The 15,300-nt window shown below is 36.8% G+C and overlaps 3 protein-coding genes across 7 annotated transcripts; 1 reads left to right on the top strand and 2 right to left on the bottom strand.

Moving 5' to 3' along the window:
* Positions 37-7,012, bottom strand: LOC105177938 (zinc transporter 5). 5 transcript variants are annotated; one of them, XM_011101250.2, is made up of 11 exons: positions 6,778-7,012; positions 6,033-6,225; positions 5,833-5,918; positions 5,056-5,140; positions 4,547-4,625; positions 4,278-4,405; positions 4,060-4,146; positions 3,770-3,873; positions 2,152-2,282; positions 669-817; positions 37-387 (listed from the first exon to the last, which is right to left on the bottom strand). In XM_011101250.2, the coding sequence occupies exons 1-10, from the start codon at positions 6,834-6,836 to the stop codon at positions 705-707; spliced, it is 1,065 nt and encodes a 354-aa protein (XP_011099552.1). In that variant the 5' UTR covers positions 6,837-7,012; the 3' UTR covers positions 37-387; positions 669-704. The 5 variants fall into 5 exon arrangements, with proteins under 5 accessions (XP_011099552.1, XP_020554855.1, XP_020554856.1 ...); XM_020699196.1 differs by having other exon boundaries at positions 37-384; XM_020699197.1 differs by having other exon boundaries at positions 704-817.
* Positions 9,121-10,367, top strand: LOC105177937 (40S ribosomal protein S7; the record flags this gene model as incomplete). The annotated part of the gene is given in 5 exon segments (XM_011101249.1): positions 9,121-9,204; positions 9,306-9,379; positions 9,458-9,581; positions 9,779-9,961; positions 10,054-10,367. Coding segments are annotated over 5 exon segments (585 nt in total), but the record flags the coding sequence as incomplete, so codon positions are not given.
* LOC105177936 (mannose-6-phosphate isomerase 2-like) lies at positions 10,692-14,701 on the bottom strand. The gene is made up of 5 exons (XM_011101248.2): positions 14,215-14,701; positions 13,733-13,900; positions 12,374-12,586; positions 11,615-11,881; positions 10,692-11,313 (listed from the first exon to the last, which is right to left on the bottom strand). Exons 1-5 carry the CDS (start codon positions 14,581-14,583, stop codon positions 10,972-10,974), a joined length of 1,359 nt encoding a protein of 452 aa, XP_011099550.1. The 5' UTR covers positions 14,584-14,701; the 3' UTR covers positions 10,692-10,971.

Genomic DNA, 15,300 nt, shown 5'->3' with positions numbered 1-15,300 from the left:
AGGAATATTAAATAAGAAAGAAACAAGTCAGGGATGAACAACAAAATTGATGTCGACCTTCAGAGAAATTAATATTGCTTGACATGGAGAATTTGCAGTCATACATTAGTCTTTACAGTTTTTCCAAAATAACACTGGCATTGAGAAGACCATGAATTGAGGTGAGCATGATATGTACAGTAACTAATATCTATGACCATATACCTAACATGTATCCAAGTTATGGTCCCATCTTCATCAATCAGCACAAAAGTATCCTTCGTCCTAAAGACCAAAGATCTGGTTGCATGTTCTAGATCATGTGCTGCAAATTTTGGTTATTGCAGTCCATCAGAATATCTTGCATCACATTGGATAGTTCCCAGCAGTCATGCCTTTGATTGGCTGCTGATTAAGGATGTAATGCCATGTCAGAGATGCCAAATCCACCAAATTGTTCTATTGATACAGAGGACTAGGCAAATAATTTCATAATTGCCACTATAGCTAGAGGCAACATTGTGAATTAATTGTATAGCTAGAGGTAATTCTCATGTTATGAATCAATTGCAAAGAAAGAAAGAACTCACTCACCCACTTAGAAAAGAATAATATTACAAGCAATATACATGCACCATATGTAGTGATCACTTACGCAAAAAGCATTCTTCAAAAAGAAAAAAACTTACGTAAAAAGCAGAAGATTCTATGGAGCTGTCCTAACTTTAAGTTGGTAGCGCTGACATCTGAATTCGGTCCTCATAAACTCCATTTGATATATCTGAACTTTGCAAAGAATCTTTCCTGGTACGGTCCAGAGAAGTTGCTTCATGTATTCCTACAATTAAAATAGAAGATCACAGAGACACACACCACTTACATGTTACAATGGAGATATCAATATTGAACACCAACGAAACAACGTGAAAATAAATTTAGTACAGAAAAGAAACATTATAACAGTCCTAAATAAGATAAGAGAAATGGTTTCTTTTAGATTATACAAACAATCTACTGAAAAGATCTAAAACTGAAGAATCAGCTGTTGAATGTGCAAGTCTATCCAATGTAGAAGTGTGAAGAAACCACAGCAAAGATTCCTCTCCTCACCCAAAGGAAATCCCCATTTAAACATTTGACGGATTGTCAAACCATAACCATTTCAAAGTAACTTATACAACACCCAGTGCTCTTCCATCCTCCCATATATCTTATTTTAAACCTCAATGGTATTGTGAGGGATGTCCCTATCTCCAATAGGCTGTTTCACTAGAATGGCTTGATAATCCCAATGAGCTCTTACACTATTCGGCTTGATAAAGCAATCAAGCATCACACTAAATCGAGTGCAGAAAAGATGTCAATATATTATCACTCAAGCTATGTTCGGATGGAATGATTTCAATTTGATGGGTGGACTTGGAGGAAGAAATTCAAATGATTTCATATTAGATGGATTTGAAATTCATTCCATGTTACAAAATATAGTTCAAAATGGGAATTCAAAGATTTTAAATTCTTTGCAACATTGAATTACGCAAACAAGCTCGATGGGTTTGTTACTATAAATTTGAAATCCTTAATTTCAAATCCGACGTCCAAATGCAACGTCAATTTACTTCCAATTGAAATCAAGTGACTACTCATTCACCTATCAGCTACTTACAATGACCATCATCCAGCTCTACAGTCAGGGCCGCAAAACGAAAGTATATTAATGTAACTCTGCAAACCATGTCAATGATCTCATGCCTACAGTTTAGCATGTCAAGTCTGCAGATCTTTTGCATTCCATATTGAATGTGTTAAATTGCAGAATTAGAACAAGTTGGCAAATGAAAAATCAAAGTAACTTCAACAAGTACGCCATTACCCTTCCCACCATGAGAATGAGAATATATGAGAATGCATGTGTTGGACACAAGGAAACTGTTCTTTGCTAATATGAGCAAAGTTTCACTAATACAAACCACTAAGTGAATCACTCATGACAAAGCATCATTAGAACTGGCAACGAGTGCATTATGCTGTGAGATGGCAAAAAAGTATACACAATTTTATGCATGTGGTTAAGTCATTAACTACATATGCTTATAAATTTCTGTGTTTTAAGAAAACAAAAAGAAAGAAGGAAAGAAACGGCAGAGGTAAAGGTAATGATCTCATTCATACCAAAGCCCAAAATGGTTGCACAAAGTAAAAATCCAGGCAGGGAGAAGTCCATTTTGTACGCAATCTCCATGACAATGACACATCCCCCAGCAACCATTAAATGCCTCGGAGATGAGAACACCATATGCAATCTGCAACAATCAACTTGTCATACACCCCGATACAGATAGGGAACTACAATACATCTTTAAACAAAATTAATATAATACATTTAGTCTAGTTAACTGCAAAAATAACTGGCATATCAATTTCTTGAGAATGAGTGAGACGGCAGTTGGAAGGAAGATGAGAAGCCGTCTATAAGCTGGAATCCAGGAGGTTAAGGATAAAAAAATAGAAACCATTTAGCACATAGTACATGGAGCCTAATGAAACAAACATTATCTTTAGAGAATAAGCAGGTTCAAAGTCTTTTTTAGCCAAAACAGATTGAAGGAAAGGATTCCAGATCCAGTAGAAAACAAGATCAATAATTTGGGATGGTGTAGGGATTTCTATTAAGTGAATTTCATCAAACAGTACACAGAATGATTAGACATTCTTTCTCCTTTTTATCAAATCGAAATAAGATTTTATACACTTGAGATGAAAAGAATGTGTAAGATATGAAAAGGGCAGAGATGATATCACAGCCAAAATATTCTGGGGTCCTCATACTACCAACTGCCACCTGAGTGGGTTTACTGGATAGAAGTGTTAGATATATTTGGGTCGCTTGTGTACAAGGGTTTTCACTTGAGTTAAACCCCAGCGCACATGCCTATATTCATCATTGAAATAGAAAAATATAAGGTACTCAGCACCAGGAAACAGGAGTAAGTTATTTAGACTAGGAAACAGGAGCATACAAGAAATATCAAATTCACAATAGAAACAAACATACTCAATGCAGTAGTAGAGAAATGAAATGCAGGAATGGGTTAAGGGAGGGTTGAAAGGAAGGATGGATAATGTCATACTACTGAGAACTCATTGCCTCAAGTCTGAAATCGGTAATGCATCAAAGCATAAGACAAGAACCCACCAGCAACTATAAAGAATATAGGTTTCAGAATGAACATTAATTAAATAATAGAGAATCATTTAAGCCCTTAGATTAAGATGACCTGCAGCACAACTCCAGCATAATTAAAGAGCACCAGCAAGAGTAAATTCATAGCGCGCACAAGACTGTGGCTATATCTTAAATATAAGATAAAAAGATTTTGACGAATCTCAAGTGCAACAGATCCATAAAGTTGTACACTGCCAGCAGCAAAGTTAGTACTTAACTTACATTGATTTATTCATCAGCATGTAAATCCGCTGGTAACCATAAACTACTTCTAGCTAGACAGGTAAATTTTCAATTCTTTTGGTCTCTTTTTTTTGTGGGACTCAGTCTATGCTTGGCCTCTGGTGAGTCATAACAAAATTTCTGGTGATGTAACCAAAGAAGTTGGTCTAGCAAGGATTTGAACCAGGTTATTTTGGCAAAGAAATTAATTATGTTTGAAAGGTACTTAAATGATTAAGCCCACAATACAGTTGTGTCAACTGTTGATAAAACCAGATAACACTGAGGAATTCCCCATGCACAACATTGTATTTAAATTTGGAAGCAGCAACCAGAAAGTACCTCTCTTCAGCTATACTGTCCACATAAAATATCAAGATAATTCCAAAAAGGACAAAACTTGAAAAAGCCCATGCAGAAAAAGGCAATTCTACACTGGTTGATCCCTGAAAATTTAACACAACAAATCAAATATAAAATATCAGTAATGACCAGACCATGGTCTTATCACTTGGACAGGCAAAGGAGTAATTAAGGATAGAAGGAAAGGCTTATGGGAACAAATAATAAAAGAGAATACCATGATATATTATTCAGATTACATCAAGAGAAATCCAGAGAGTCAAACTCACAATGATCATGTCCCACATGGCAACTGGGAACAGAAAACAGGTAGCAGAAGCAATAGTTATGGCATGAAGCCGCCTTTTAAGTTGATTCTGAAAACATAGAAAGAAAAGAGTTCCAATGTCAACACTAGTTCCTTTTTCTTTCTTGGAAGGTTTGGAGGTTTTGCAGACATATTAGAAGCTGGATGTATATGGAGCATATAGGAAAAGAAACTCAATACCTTAAGCGAGAGACGTCTTGCTACCACCCTTCTTATTGCTGATAAAATTCCAGCAAAGACAGGAATTAGCATATCTTTAACTCCTATTTCTTCGGACTGGAACTCCGTATCCGGGTTATCACTAAATGGTAATTTTTGAGTTAAGTCCACCAATAACTAGGTTTTACTGTACAGATAGAAGCATGTAAAGGTAAGAAGATAATGACCACTCTCTTCCAGTAGCATCAGTGAAGTTTACAATTAATAGTAGCTTAGTTTGGAAAGGATATAAAAAGGAGATTTTGTGGCCAGGGCCCATCCTCGCGATAAGAAATAGAATGAAGCCAACATTGCAAAGAGGCCACCTACCTGATAAAGAAAAAGATATTTCAAATTAGTTAAAATATCAAGCTAAGAGAAAACAGATTAAGCAGCAACTTCTTGAAAAGTAAAAAGCTGATCCACCTTCTTCCTTGATTTCTAGACTGCTACAAGAAATCGTAACTATTAGAATCAGCTGATGCCATTCATTTGGCATTTTAACCACTACTGAAGTGAATCAAGCACATAGAGACACTTAAACAAGATCCAACTGGAAGTTTCAGTACCTCACAACTTCATTCAGATAGGTAAAAAATATTTCTTTTTCCCCTGATCAGTCAGATCAGCACAATTGAAAAGCAATAACCTAGCACAAAATCCTGACAACTAAAAGTAAAATAAGACACAAATATACTTTATATCTCTTAGTGACTAATCGAGTAAATATAGTTAAAGAAGATGCCGATGGAAAAATTACCTTTTTCCACAAATTGCCTCTTCTCCCGTACAAGACTGCAGATAGCACTCCAAGAACAGCACCAGAATACTCAGCCAATATGGCCCTGACATAATAAACATTTCTTCTTGAAGTAATTAAAAGCTAGATAAAATTGAAAAAAAAAAAGGTTATTGGATAAAGTGTGTAGTAGAAGCAGGAGTAATTTTCAGTTTCATCTTGACACAGGACCACCAGCAAGGAAATATCCAGCTAAGCTCAAATAGCATTAGCATCCTTTAGTTCAGAGGGGAAAATGAAAATATCGTAATTCAGGGAAGCAGACATCATAGCACCTCACAGGTCAAATGGTTTCAAGTAGAACTATATAATGTGTTAATCTGCAAAATAATACTGAAGTTTAAAACAAAATCAATAACATGATAAACCCAAAACCATATCTCATAATGTGGTACTACCCTTAGAAATCAGGAATTGGTGCGGTTGTATTCAATCATAAACCTTATACCCACATATGAAGGTCTCAAGTTGGCCTCTTGGGACACTGAGTGGCTAGGCAAATTCAACAAGAGGAGAACTTCCTTCAGCGACAAAACTTAATAAACGGCAGCTCTGAGTTTATCCAAGTTCCATGTGCATTATGGTCTAGGTAAACGAGAAAAACTCCTTTTCTTTAAAACTCATGCATCCATTTAGAAATGTGCATACTATCTCATGTAACCCATCTTCTATTGAAGTTCTGGAAGCAGGAGTAAAGCATTCAAGCAGCTTCCTATAAATCTTGACTTAGAAGTTCACCTGAGAGGACCGCAAGATTTAAGCCCCATTCCCCACAAGATAAAGTAGAGGGCCGTTACACCGCCATTTATCACAGAAGGCACTACCTATGAAATGAAGAACATGCTAAACCACATAAGCAAAGGTGATTGAATCAAATTCCTTTGATCTTCAAACCAGCAATAGAAAAGAACAAAAGAACCAGAAAACTCCATGATGACCTGAGTGTTAGTGAGAGGCCTGCCCTTCCAAGGCTTTTGCAGAAGTAAACACAGAATGGATGAGGGAACAAGACAGCTGAAGATAAACAAAAGAACCGAAGCCCCTGTTTGAGACAAATAGCGGTACATAGAGTAGACTGACCAAATTCTCATGAGATTACCAATTACGTGTATGACCTGCAAGGGAGTTTGCCTACATTCAAACAACAATACCAAATCAATCAAAGGAGAAACAGGAAATAACGACTCTGTTACCATTTATAATATATTGCAACAAACTTAAGATTACCTATCTATATTACATTGCTCCATTATCTGAAATGACTTTAGAACAGGACAATTTCAAGAGAACTCAGTTGATCTCTCAAAAACAAACACCGCCACTGATGCATTTTATAATCACTGCTCTTTACTACAGCAAGAAACCTAAAAACTGAAACAACATAGTTCTCTACTTCTTCGCCACACCATGCTAAGCCAAAATCACACCCTCTGTTATTCCAGAAATAAAACAATCCTTCTTCAAGTAGCATTCAGCTCAGTATTCGACTCTACTCTGAAAATAGCCTCCCACATTCCCAGTAACGAAAATTAAGCTACTTTTACCAAATCCCGCGCATTTGAACAAGAACATTACTACGAATGAAAACGAAGCAGTGCAAACGAGTAATCCTTTGATCAATTACCAAAATGTTAAAGAAAAATTACCAGTAGAAAAGAGCTAGAGGAACCGAAGTCGACTTACCTTAAAGTAGCGGGATGAGAAGGGCCCCGATTTTCGGGGATTTGATTTGGGGACATCATTTTTCTCCTTTTCTGCAATCTATAAAGAGTGGGAAACTACACAGCTGCTCTGATTCACGCAAATTCAGTGGGAAAATACGGATTGAAAAGGAAAAGGAAAAACAACAATGGAAGTTTTCGGTTTGCTTCGATGGAGCATACGACGAAGTACCTGAACGCTGAAGCCGGAGTTGAATCTCAGGAAATCGGAGTCATTTGTGGGCTTTTTTAGATGGGCTATGGAGTTTTCGACCGGACCCAATTGGGCCAATATAGTAGAGAGGACCGGACCCAATTGGGCCAATATAGTAGAGAGCCCAAGTAAGTGGGCTAGGCAAATACCAATTATTATTAAAAAAATTTATAAAAATAAATTCGATAAATTTTAATTAGATAAAAACAAATGCTAGGATTATTAGACGTGGTTGCTCGAATCACAAGATTTTATATATAATTACAACAAATTTAAAAAAATTGCAATGTAGTTATTCTTGAGTATATAATTATCTACAAAAAAATTAATTAATAAATAATCCTACATGTTATGATACAAAAATGAATAAATTTAAATTATAATTCCAACCAAATTATTTTGAAAGGTAAGTAAGCCTTTTTGGATAAAAATAAATAACTAAACAAGTTTTAAAAATTAATCACAAAAATGTGATGAATCATGTGAAGAAAAATAAGTAATCATGCATTGATCTAAAATTAAACTAACAAAACACAATTTATTTGGCAAAGTATAATATAGGAAAAATCGTATTTTTGGTCCCATATGTTAAGATCTTTTTTAATTTAATTCTATTTGTTATTATTTTCTCATATTGCATTCTATAAGTTAAATTTTTTCTTAATTATAGGCATCACATGTATTTTTTGTCCATTAATTAACAAAAAATGCACGTTAGACTTTGGTAATATTGGATTACCAACAGCTCCATTAATTATTGGATGAAAAATACAATTTGATGATTAAAATTGAAAATTTTTGTAACTTGTTGAATGCAATGTAAAAAAATAATAAAAAATTTAACTAAAAATTAACATATGAGACAAAAAATGCGATTTTTTTCATGTAATATATATGTTTTAAAATATAATATGGAAAAAAAATTGAGAGGGAATTATATAAAATGGGGAGATGAAAGGAGGGCAAAAGTGGAATAATAGTGGCAATAGCTAAGGGTCCAGGACCTGTCACCTGCAGTGGATCCCAGCCCAAACTTGAAAACCTACTAGGGTTTGGGTCTTATAAAGCCTCAATCTTCCGCCAAACATTGTTTCACTCTTTTTTTGTGATCTTTATACTCTCCGAGTGGCCTCCGGCGCCCAAGCTAGGGTTTATCCCTCTCTACAGGTTGTAACCTTCGTCCGATCAAGGTACACTGTAAGATAAAGTTGTATTTGGTTTTATTTTCCACGCGAATATCTGTGTGGTTAAGTTGGTTCTGTTACCGATTTTTTGAAAAAAAAATTAATGATGATACGGTTTGATTAGTTTTGTTGCTCTGGTTGCATTTGTTTTAGTAATGATATAGTGCTAGTTCTGATAAATGGGTCTTGTGCTGCACTACGGGACGGATTGCTATTGATAGGGTTTGTTCTGATAATGGGTTAGCCTTGTTTCAATGAGATGGGGATCTCGGTTCATGACTTTCTGATGTCTGATTATTTGGATATAATAGCATTTTGTTTTGTTGTTGTTAAAGTAATATGTTAACTTTTTTTGAATTATTTAGTTTGAATAATTTTAGTCCGCTGTGCTTTTTTTGGGGGGTTCGGTGTTGGGTGGGTTAGTGTTTTTTATGAAGAATAATTCTAAATGAGATGCAATCTTTGTTGAACTAGTGATATATAAGGGTTGTGGGATTTGGTGGATGCATTGCTATTGAGTAGATTACATAAGCAATCTGTACCAACAGAAAATCAAGCGCTAGTCATTGAGACCAAAAAGCCTTTGGATTTTAACTTTTAATTGAGGGAATAACAGGGATTTGATTGTAACAAAAGTTGAATCCATCATTAACATCTGTTGTAACAATGTAATTAGTTAGTAAAATGTTTTTGCTCCTCAAAAGTAGCTGTAAGGACTTTTGCAAGAACAAATCTATGTGATGATTATATTATAAAAAGTTGGCTTTTAATGTGTTGGTTTTCTTTTGGAACGAAAGAATTGCAACTCATCTTGATCTGTATGGTTACCCATTTTTGTGTTGACTATTATTAACTGATTAAATTTGCACAACTTATTATTAGAACAATTGATTGTATCTAATTGTTATGTGCTGAACCCTATTTGCAGAGCTTCAAGATGTATACCGCCTTACAAAAGATACACAAGGACAAGGATGCTGAGCCCACTGAATTTGAGGAGAATGTTGCTCAGGTCTTTATTTGATTGATGCTATCAGACTTGTCTTTATGCTGAAATTATCAAAATATCGTTAACAGATTCATCATGAATGATTACTCTTCATGTGTATACAGGCACTATTTGATTTGGAAAATACCAACCAAGAGATTAAGAGTGACCTGAAAGACCTCTACATCAACTCTGCCTTGTAGGTGTTTCAGTTGTCTAGATGGTATCTGTCCTCTGTCTTGAGTATGATGATAATCAATATGCTAATGTACCACAGGCAAATTGATGTTTCTGGAAGCAAGAAGGCTGTTGTGATCCATGTTCCTTATCGGTTGAGGAAGGCTTTCCGCAAGATTCATCCTAGGTTGGTGAGGGAGCTCGAGAAGAAGTTCAGTGGAAAGGTAAAATTTATGTAGTATGTGATGTTACACAGGCTCACAAATATTCATGCAATTGCTTGAGTGTTCTCCCCCCTTCTATGGAGCTATATGATTATAGATGCTTTATTGAAAGCGCCGTTTATCTTGTATGAAAAAAGCTGTGGTTTTAGTTGCTAGGGTGATGTTTGCCTCAGTTTATGATAACTTTTGACATGCAGGAAGTGGTTCTCATTGCTACCAGAAGGATACTGCGCCCACCAAAGAAGGGTTCAGCTGTTCAAAGGCCTCGAACACGCACACTTACCGCCGTGCATGAAGCCATGCTCGAGGACATTGTTTATCCTGCTGAGATTGTTGGAAAGCGCACCAGATACAGGCTCGATGGATCAAAAATCATGAAGGTGAGTACTTCTTACTCTGTTAATGTTTTATAGTTATTATATCTGGTAGGCTAGTTCATGATATCGAAATCTTCTTTGATGGTCTATTAAAGGTTTTCTTGGACCCCAAAGCCAAGAATGACACCGAGAATAAGCTGGAGACATTCGCTGGGGTCTACAGGAAGCTTTCAGGGAAAGATGTTGTCTTTGAATTTCCTGTGACAGAGCCCTGAAGACCTGTTTCTAGATTTACTGTTAGTGCTTTCTTTAATTGAAGATGCAGAATTTTAGTATGATGAGCTGTTTGAAGTTGACTTATAGAAACGTCAGGCTTGCCTGGATGGGTGCTCATTTTTGCCAAAAGTGTTGAACAACCTATTTTATTTGTTACACTCTCTTATATCTGGAAATTCCGTTGTTTGCTGCATTGTTGTCGCGTTAGTGAGGCTCCACTCCCGTCTTTCAAATAACTAAGGTAAAATTAAGTAAATCTGAATTCATTATGGATTTTTAACCGATCAAATGTTTGGAGCATTGTTTTGGTTTAAAATTGTTTAAGACGAGAATTTTATTATTACCTTCGGCATGATTAAATTGAAACAAGAGCAAGGGTAAAATTTTAGGGTGCAGATATCAGTAAAAACTTTAATACAATAAGTGAAAGGCATAACTAAGGAAAAGGATGAGAAAATCATCTTTCACACATCGATAATGCAGCATGCAACATACGAAACCGATATTGATTATTAAAGAATAGAGATATATCGAATAAAATGTCGTTAGAGTAGTGAAGTTAATCGTTACACCCTTCTCAACATTCAACATTTATTGCCACCCAACGGCCGCCCTGTTGACTTATTTTTGCTTCTATCCCGTCTGGTGCAAAACCACTGAGACGTACAAATATTTCTTTATTCCTATACTAACATATATTACGTAGCTTGTGGCAAAATTTACAACTGGAAGCTCATATTATTACATAAAAGAGCAGCAAGACATAGACAGAGAGAAAAGGAAAGAACTCCCAATTACTACTGCTGCTCGATTGGTGCTGAAGCATCCGATTTCTCGAAAAACCTGCTGTTCACTCCTGCTCTATATATATCCATACCCGAAATAGTTTCTGTTGCAATCTGAGTGTTTGCAGGTGCAAACAACACATCACCTTCGGCAATCAACATCTCAGAGAAGGCCGTGCGCATTTTTCCTTCTCCAGTCATAACCACGAAAAGAGAAGGACCAGGCACTGCAGGGAAAACAGTAGATGTTTCCTGTGGTAGATTACAGCGCTCAACCTCAAATTCGTCAAAAGGAGGAAGATATTTCACGGTGTAAGGATTCGAAGGAACTCCAGGAAGGATTTCAGGGAAACCCTGCAAGAAAAATTGCGTTAGACGCGTGAGGAGTGGTGGGAAGAGTAGACTCGGGATGTGGATGCTTATTATATAAATAACAAATCACAATTTCAAAAACACATGTTTAAAGGGGCCAGAGAATAAGTAGGCCCTTAGCGCTAATTACTATCTTAAGGCATAAAAAGCATGCATAGAGCAAATCTGGAGCTCTGGTTAGACGGAAGTATCAACATAATTACAATCAGCTAGTACATAATAAACGGACGACTAAACAATCAATAAGGCATCACAATAACATGTCAATTCATCATGGCATCACCTGTTTGTATGTAAGCATGGAACAGAGAGTTTGGACATCCCGGTTCTTTGGAGTAAGGCCAGCTCGAACAACATTGTCTGATGTTGCCATGCACTCGACGCACTCGCCATGTATATAAGCATGAGGTTCATTTGCCCCCAAGTAAAGAGCTTCCCCTGGATTTAGTTTCACATAATTAAACAGAAATGCTGCTAGCACGCCAACATCCCTTGGATATTGCTTCTCTAGCCGCAACACCAGCTCCTCTTTGTCTGTTAGCTCCCTCACCTATCAGAAAATAATCTGTTGATAAATGCAATTATTTTACCAGAAAATATTTATTAACACATGCAAATATGATTACATGGCCCGAAGGGTGGTTATACTAATTTGTGTGGGATAACTCTTCAATTGGTACCACTCAAACAATCAATTCACAAGTGTTTTATATATTCAAACCCTAATTGCTTGGATGACTGAACTGCACATTGCGCTAGAGTTCCTTGCAGGGAATACATCATTACAGAGTCCTCCATGCGATAAAACTTCCTCAGGATCATGGGAAATTTTCTCCGGAGGTATTTAAAGAGCAATAACAAAAGGAAGCAAGTTTCTTGGTACAAGATGCAAACAGGAATAGGAACTGCAGGCTATGTTTGCACAAAGGAGCAGAAGAGGGCTAAAAGGTGGAATGATTAAATCAGTTCAGATGCTGAGGAGATCATTTCAAGCATAAAATAAATGTATGTGAGAAACAACAGAAATATATTTTTCACATACCTCACGTTTTAAATTCAGCCGGCTTATCAATTTGGAGATTACTTCAGATATCACGGCCTTGCTAACTGACATGAGTTTAGTAAACAGGGATTGCAAGACCTCTTTCAATTTCGTCGCTCCATCCTCTTCACTAATGTGTAATACTTGCTCTGCACATGAACTGCCAACTACTTCAATGATCTCAGGTACACTGTGAACAACAGTCTTAAGTTCCTAAAAAGAAGAGAGAAACATCTAAGTAATGCATTGAATTTTCGAAGAATATGAGACATCTTAAACATTCTGAAGTACAAACCGTAGTTTTTCATACTAACATTACATTTCTCCTCTGCAATATCCTCAATCAATCAGAGATATATGCTCGTAGGGTTAGGTGATTAAGAATCCACAGCATTATGAATCCCATGCCAAATATGGTATTAAAGCTCACTAGAACTCCTTTTTTTGGAAACTTTTAATGTCTTAACTACAAACATACAGACTATATCAAAAAAATAAAAATAAAAGAAAACTACAAACATACAGATTATTCAAATGTCTTAGGTGCTGGAAATTCCTCATATCTAGTTATGCCGCAAACAAATTGCAATTCAATCACCTATTAGATGGAATTAGAAACAGAAACCAGCTATTTCTTCCTTTCCCCATAATGGGTTGACTCCTTTCGGAACTACTCTCTTTTCCTCACTTCCATTTGCGGTTGTCACCTAACGTAAGAAACATCACCAAGGGTAACCGTATAAGGAGGAAAAGAACGATATTGCTACGACTCCTCAAATAGGTTCTTTTAACTGATGTCATTTACTGACTAAGCAAATTGGTCGATCTATTCCAGAGTGGAATCCAGCACGTAAAATTTTTGTCACTTAGTCTAACAAGTGATCAAAAACATCAGCGGGTGTACACAGAGAAAATCAACCAGATTGAGTGCTCTGTTTCCCCCTACTTTAACCAAGTATTGGAGAAATCATAATCATAACTCATAAATCACACCCCTCAAATTTGCAGGCAAGTCCTTCTCAAGACGCTTTGCATAGATTTAAATAACAAACACGATCAGATCAAACAATGAGTTATAGAATAAAATAGCATCTAAACACATTCAATTAATAGCTTTTAAGCCAATATATAAGTAGACACCGATTAAATTCCGGGGCTATATGAGCAAGCTTCAAGAGATGCTTGATATTAATATGTGCAGTGATACTTCTTCACATAATAACAAGGGCCCTCAAACATCAAACCACTCAAGTATGCAGTGCTTTTCAAAAACATTTTCAGGGAAGTAACTGATTTTCTAATTCCTAAGAAAAGAACCCATACTGCAATAAACCCACAAAATAAAGGGAAATATACTACCTCAAGACCGACAAACCCGCACAAAGCCTCAAATTCAGTGAGCGCCAAAGCCATCTCAGGCTTGTGATTGCCGTCCTTATAAACTTCTGGCTGTTGCTTATGCAGGATTGCAGCCAAATCCTTATCTGGATGAGCCTGTATGGACAGCGCCTTTGCCACTGAAAGTACCTGAAAAAGGACAAGCAATTTGAATTCTCAATCAAACACTCACGAATGTCCAAAAATAATAAAAGGGAGGCAGAGAAATCAGACAGAAGCATCGATCTCCTTAATTTTCAACAGATAAAACACTGCAATTTGTAGAATTTTACTTCTTTCCATACATATAGGAAATCTTTATGTCCATCAAACCATTATCCGATGAGGAGCTGAAATTCTTAGATGAAAGTTCGAGTAATACACTTTTCACCTCATTTCTGCAGAAACATGTACGGCAAATATGGCTACAACAATACTAAACAAAGAACACCGAACCCAGTTACCTTGAACAGAAACGGAAGATTAGGACCCCACTTCCGCAACACCTTATCCCCCAGCACACTTGGGTTTTGCTCAATCCAGTCCTTCAAACTAACCAAATTACAGCACTTACGCTCACAACCATGTCCGTCCTCTCTCTCCAAACCACCATTTGCGTACCCACCATTCGCTTCCACGGAGACAACAACGTATGATGGCCCAGAGTCGTGAGTCCCCATCCAGAACTCGGCGTAGGGCTCATCACCATCGGTCTCCTCCCCAGTATTCTTGACGCACAAGCGCGCCACAGCCGACTCCTTCCCAACCTTACCCCAGTCATAGTTCTTGACAGAACACTTGAGTTTGACGATTCCTGGAACCTCAGCTCCCATTGCAGTGTATTCCAGCAAGAGAAACCAAGATGACAGCAACAGAAGAAGAAGAAGAAGATGACGAAGAGTAGAACAGAGAAATTGGTTGAGTCCATTGGAAAAAGGAAGCGGAGTTGGCTTTTTGAAGGCAACGATCGAGAAGGAAAGAGAGAGAGAGAGACAGAGAGTTGACGGAAGAAGAGACGTCTTCCTTGGTGTTACCGTTAAAATGGATGGAGTGGCAGTGAAGTAACGGTGGCTCGGCCTCGGTGAGTCGGTGCGGCTCCTCTCGTCAGCGAGTTGACGAAATTGGCAGTTGGCGTGGAGAGTAACGGCGGGTTGACAGTTTTGGGTCCACATTTCAAGGCAATGTCAGCATGCTGGGGCCCACAGTTGTAAATTCCGAACCCCACTTGTGGATCAACTTCAATTTTAATTTGCTTCCAACTATAAAACTTATATCAACACTATGCATCAACTATTAAATATAATTTTTTAAATTATAAAAAATTATATATAATTACAATATTTTTTATAAAATGATATTGTTATTCCAATTATATATTATAATACACGTATTGTTAATTATTAGTGATAATTTATTTTACTGCTCCAAAGGCAAGGGAATGAGAAATTAACCTTTTAGATGTCAAACAGGACCAATCAATAGATGAATGAACTAGTTTGATATAGTCTGAGAGATTAGATGAAAATCCTCCAGGTGGCCGAGAACTACTA

This window comes from Sesamum indicum, linkage group LG15, assembly GCF_000512975.1.
Source record: "Sesamum indicum cultivar Zhongzhi No. 13 linkage group LG15, S_indicum_v1.0, whole genome shotgun sequence".
Lineage (NCBI taxonomy): Eukaryota > Viridiplantae > Streptophyta > Magnoliopsida > Lamiales > Pedaliaceae > Sesamum > Sesamum indicum.
The sequence above is the reverse complement of the archived record's forward strand: the minus strand, read 5'-3'. Positions and strand labels throughout refer to the sequence as shown.

Excerpts from the sequence above, each read along its gene's own strand:
- LOC105177938 (XM_011101250.2), bottom strand. The coding sequence starts at position 6,836 with ATGATGTCCCCAAATCAAATCCCCGAAAATCGGGGCCCTTCTCATCCC. Across the intron at positions 4,406-4,546 it reads GGCCACAAAATCTCCTTTTT|CATTTAGTGATAACCCGGAT; the intron begins ATATCCTTTCCA and ends CTCAAAAATTAC. Across the intron at positions 4,147-4,277 it reads CAAGACGTCTCTCGCTTAAG|AATCAACTTAAAAGGCGGCT; the intron begins GTATTGAGTTTC and ends CTATGTTTTCAG.
- LOC105177936 (XM_011101248.2), bottom strand. The coding sequence starts at position 14,583 with ATGGGAGCTGAGGTTCCAGGAATCGTCAAACTCAAGTGTTCTGTCAAG. Across the intron at positions 12,587-13,732 it reads GCGGGTTTGTCGGTCTTGAG|GAACTTAAGACTGTTGTTCA; the intron begins GTAGTATATTTC and ends TCTTCTTTTTAG. Across the intron at positions 11,314-11,614 it reads CCATGCTTACATACAAACAG|GGTTTCCCTGAAATCCTTCC; the intron begins GTGATGCCATGA and ends TTTTTCTTGCAG.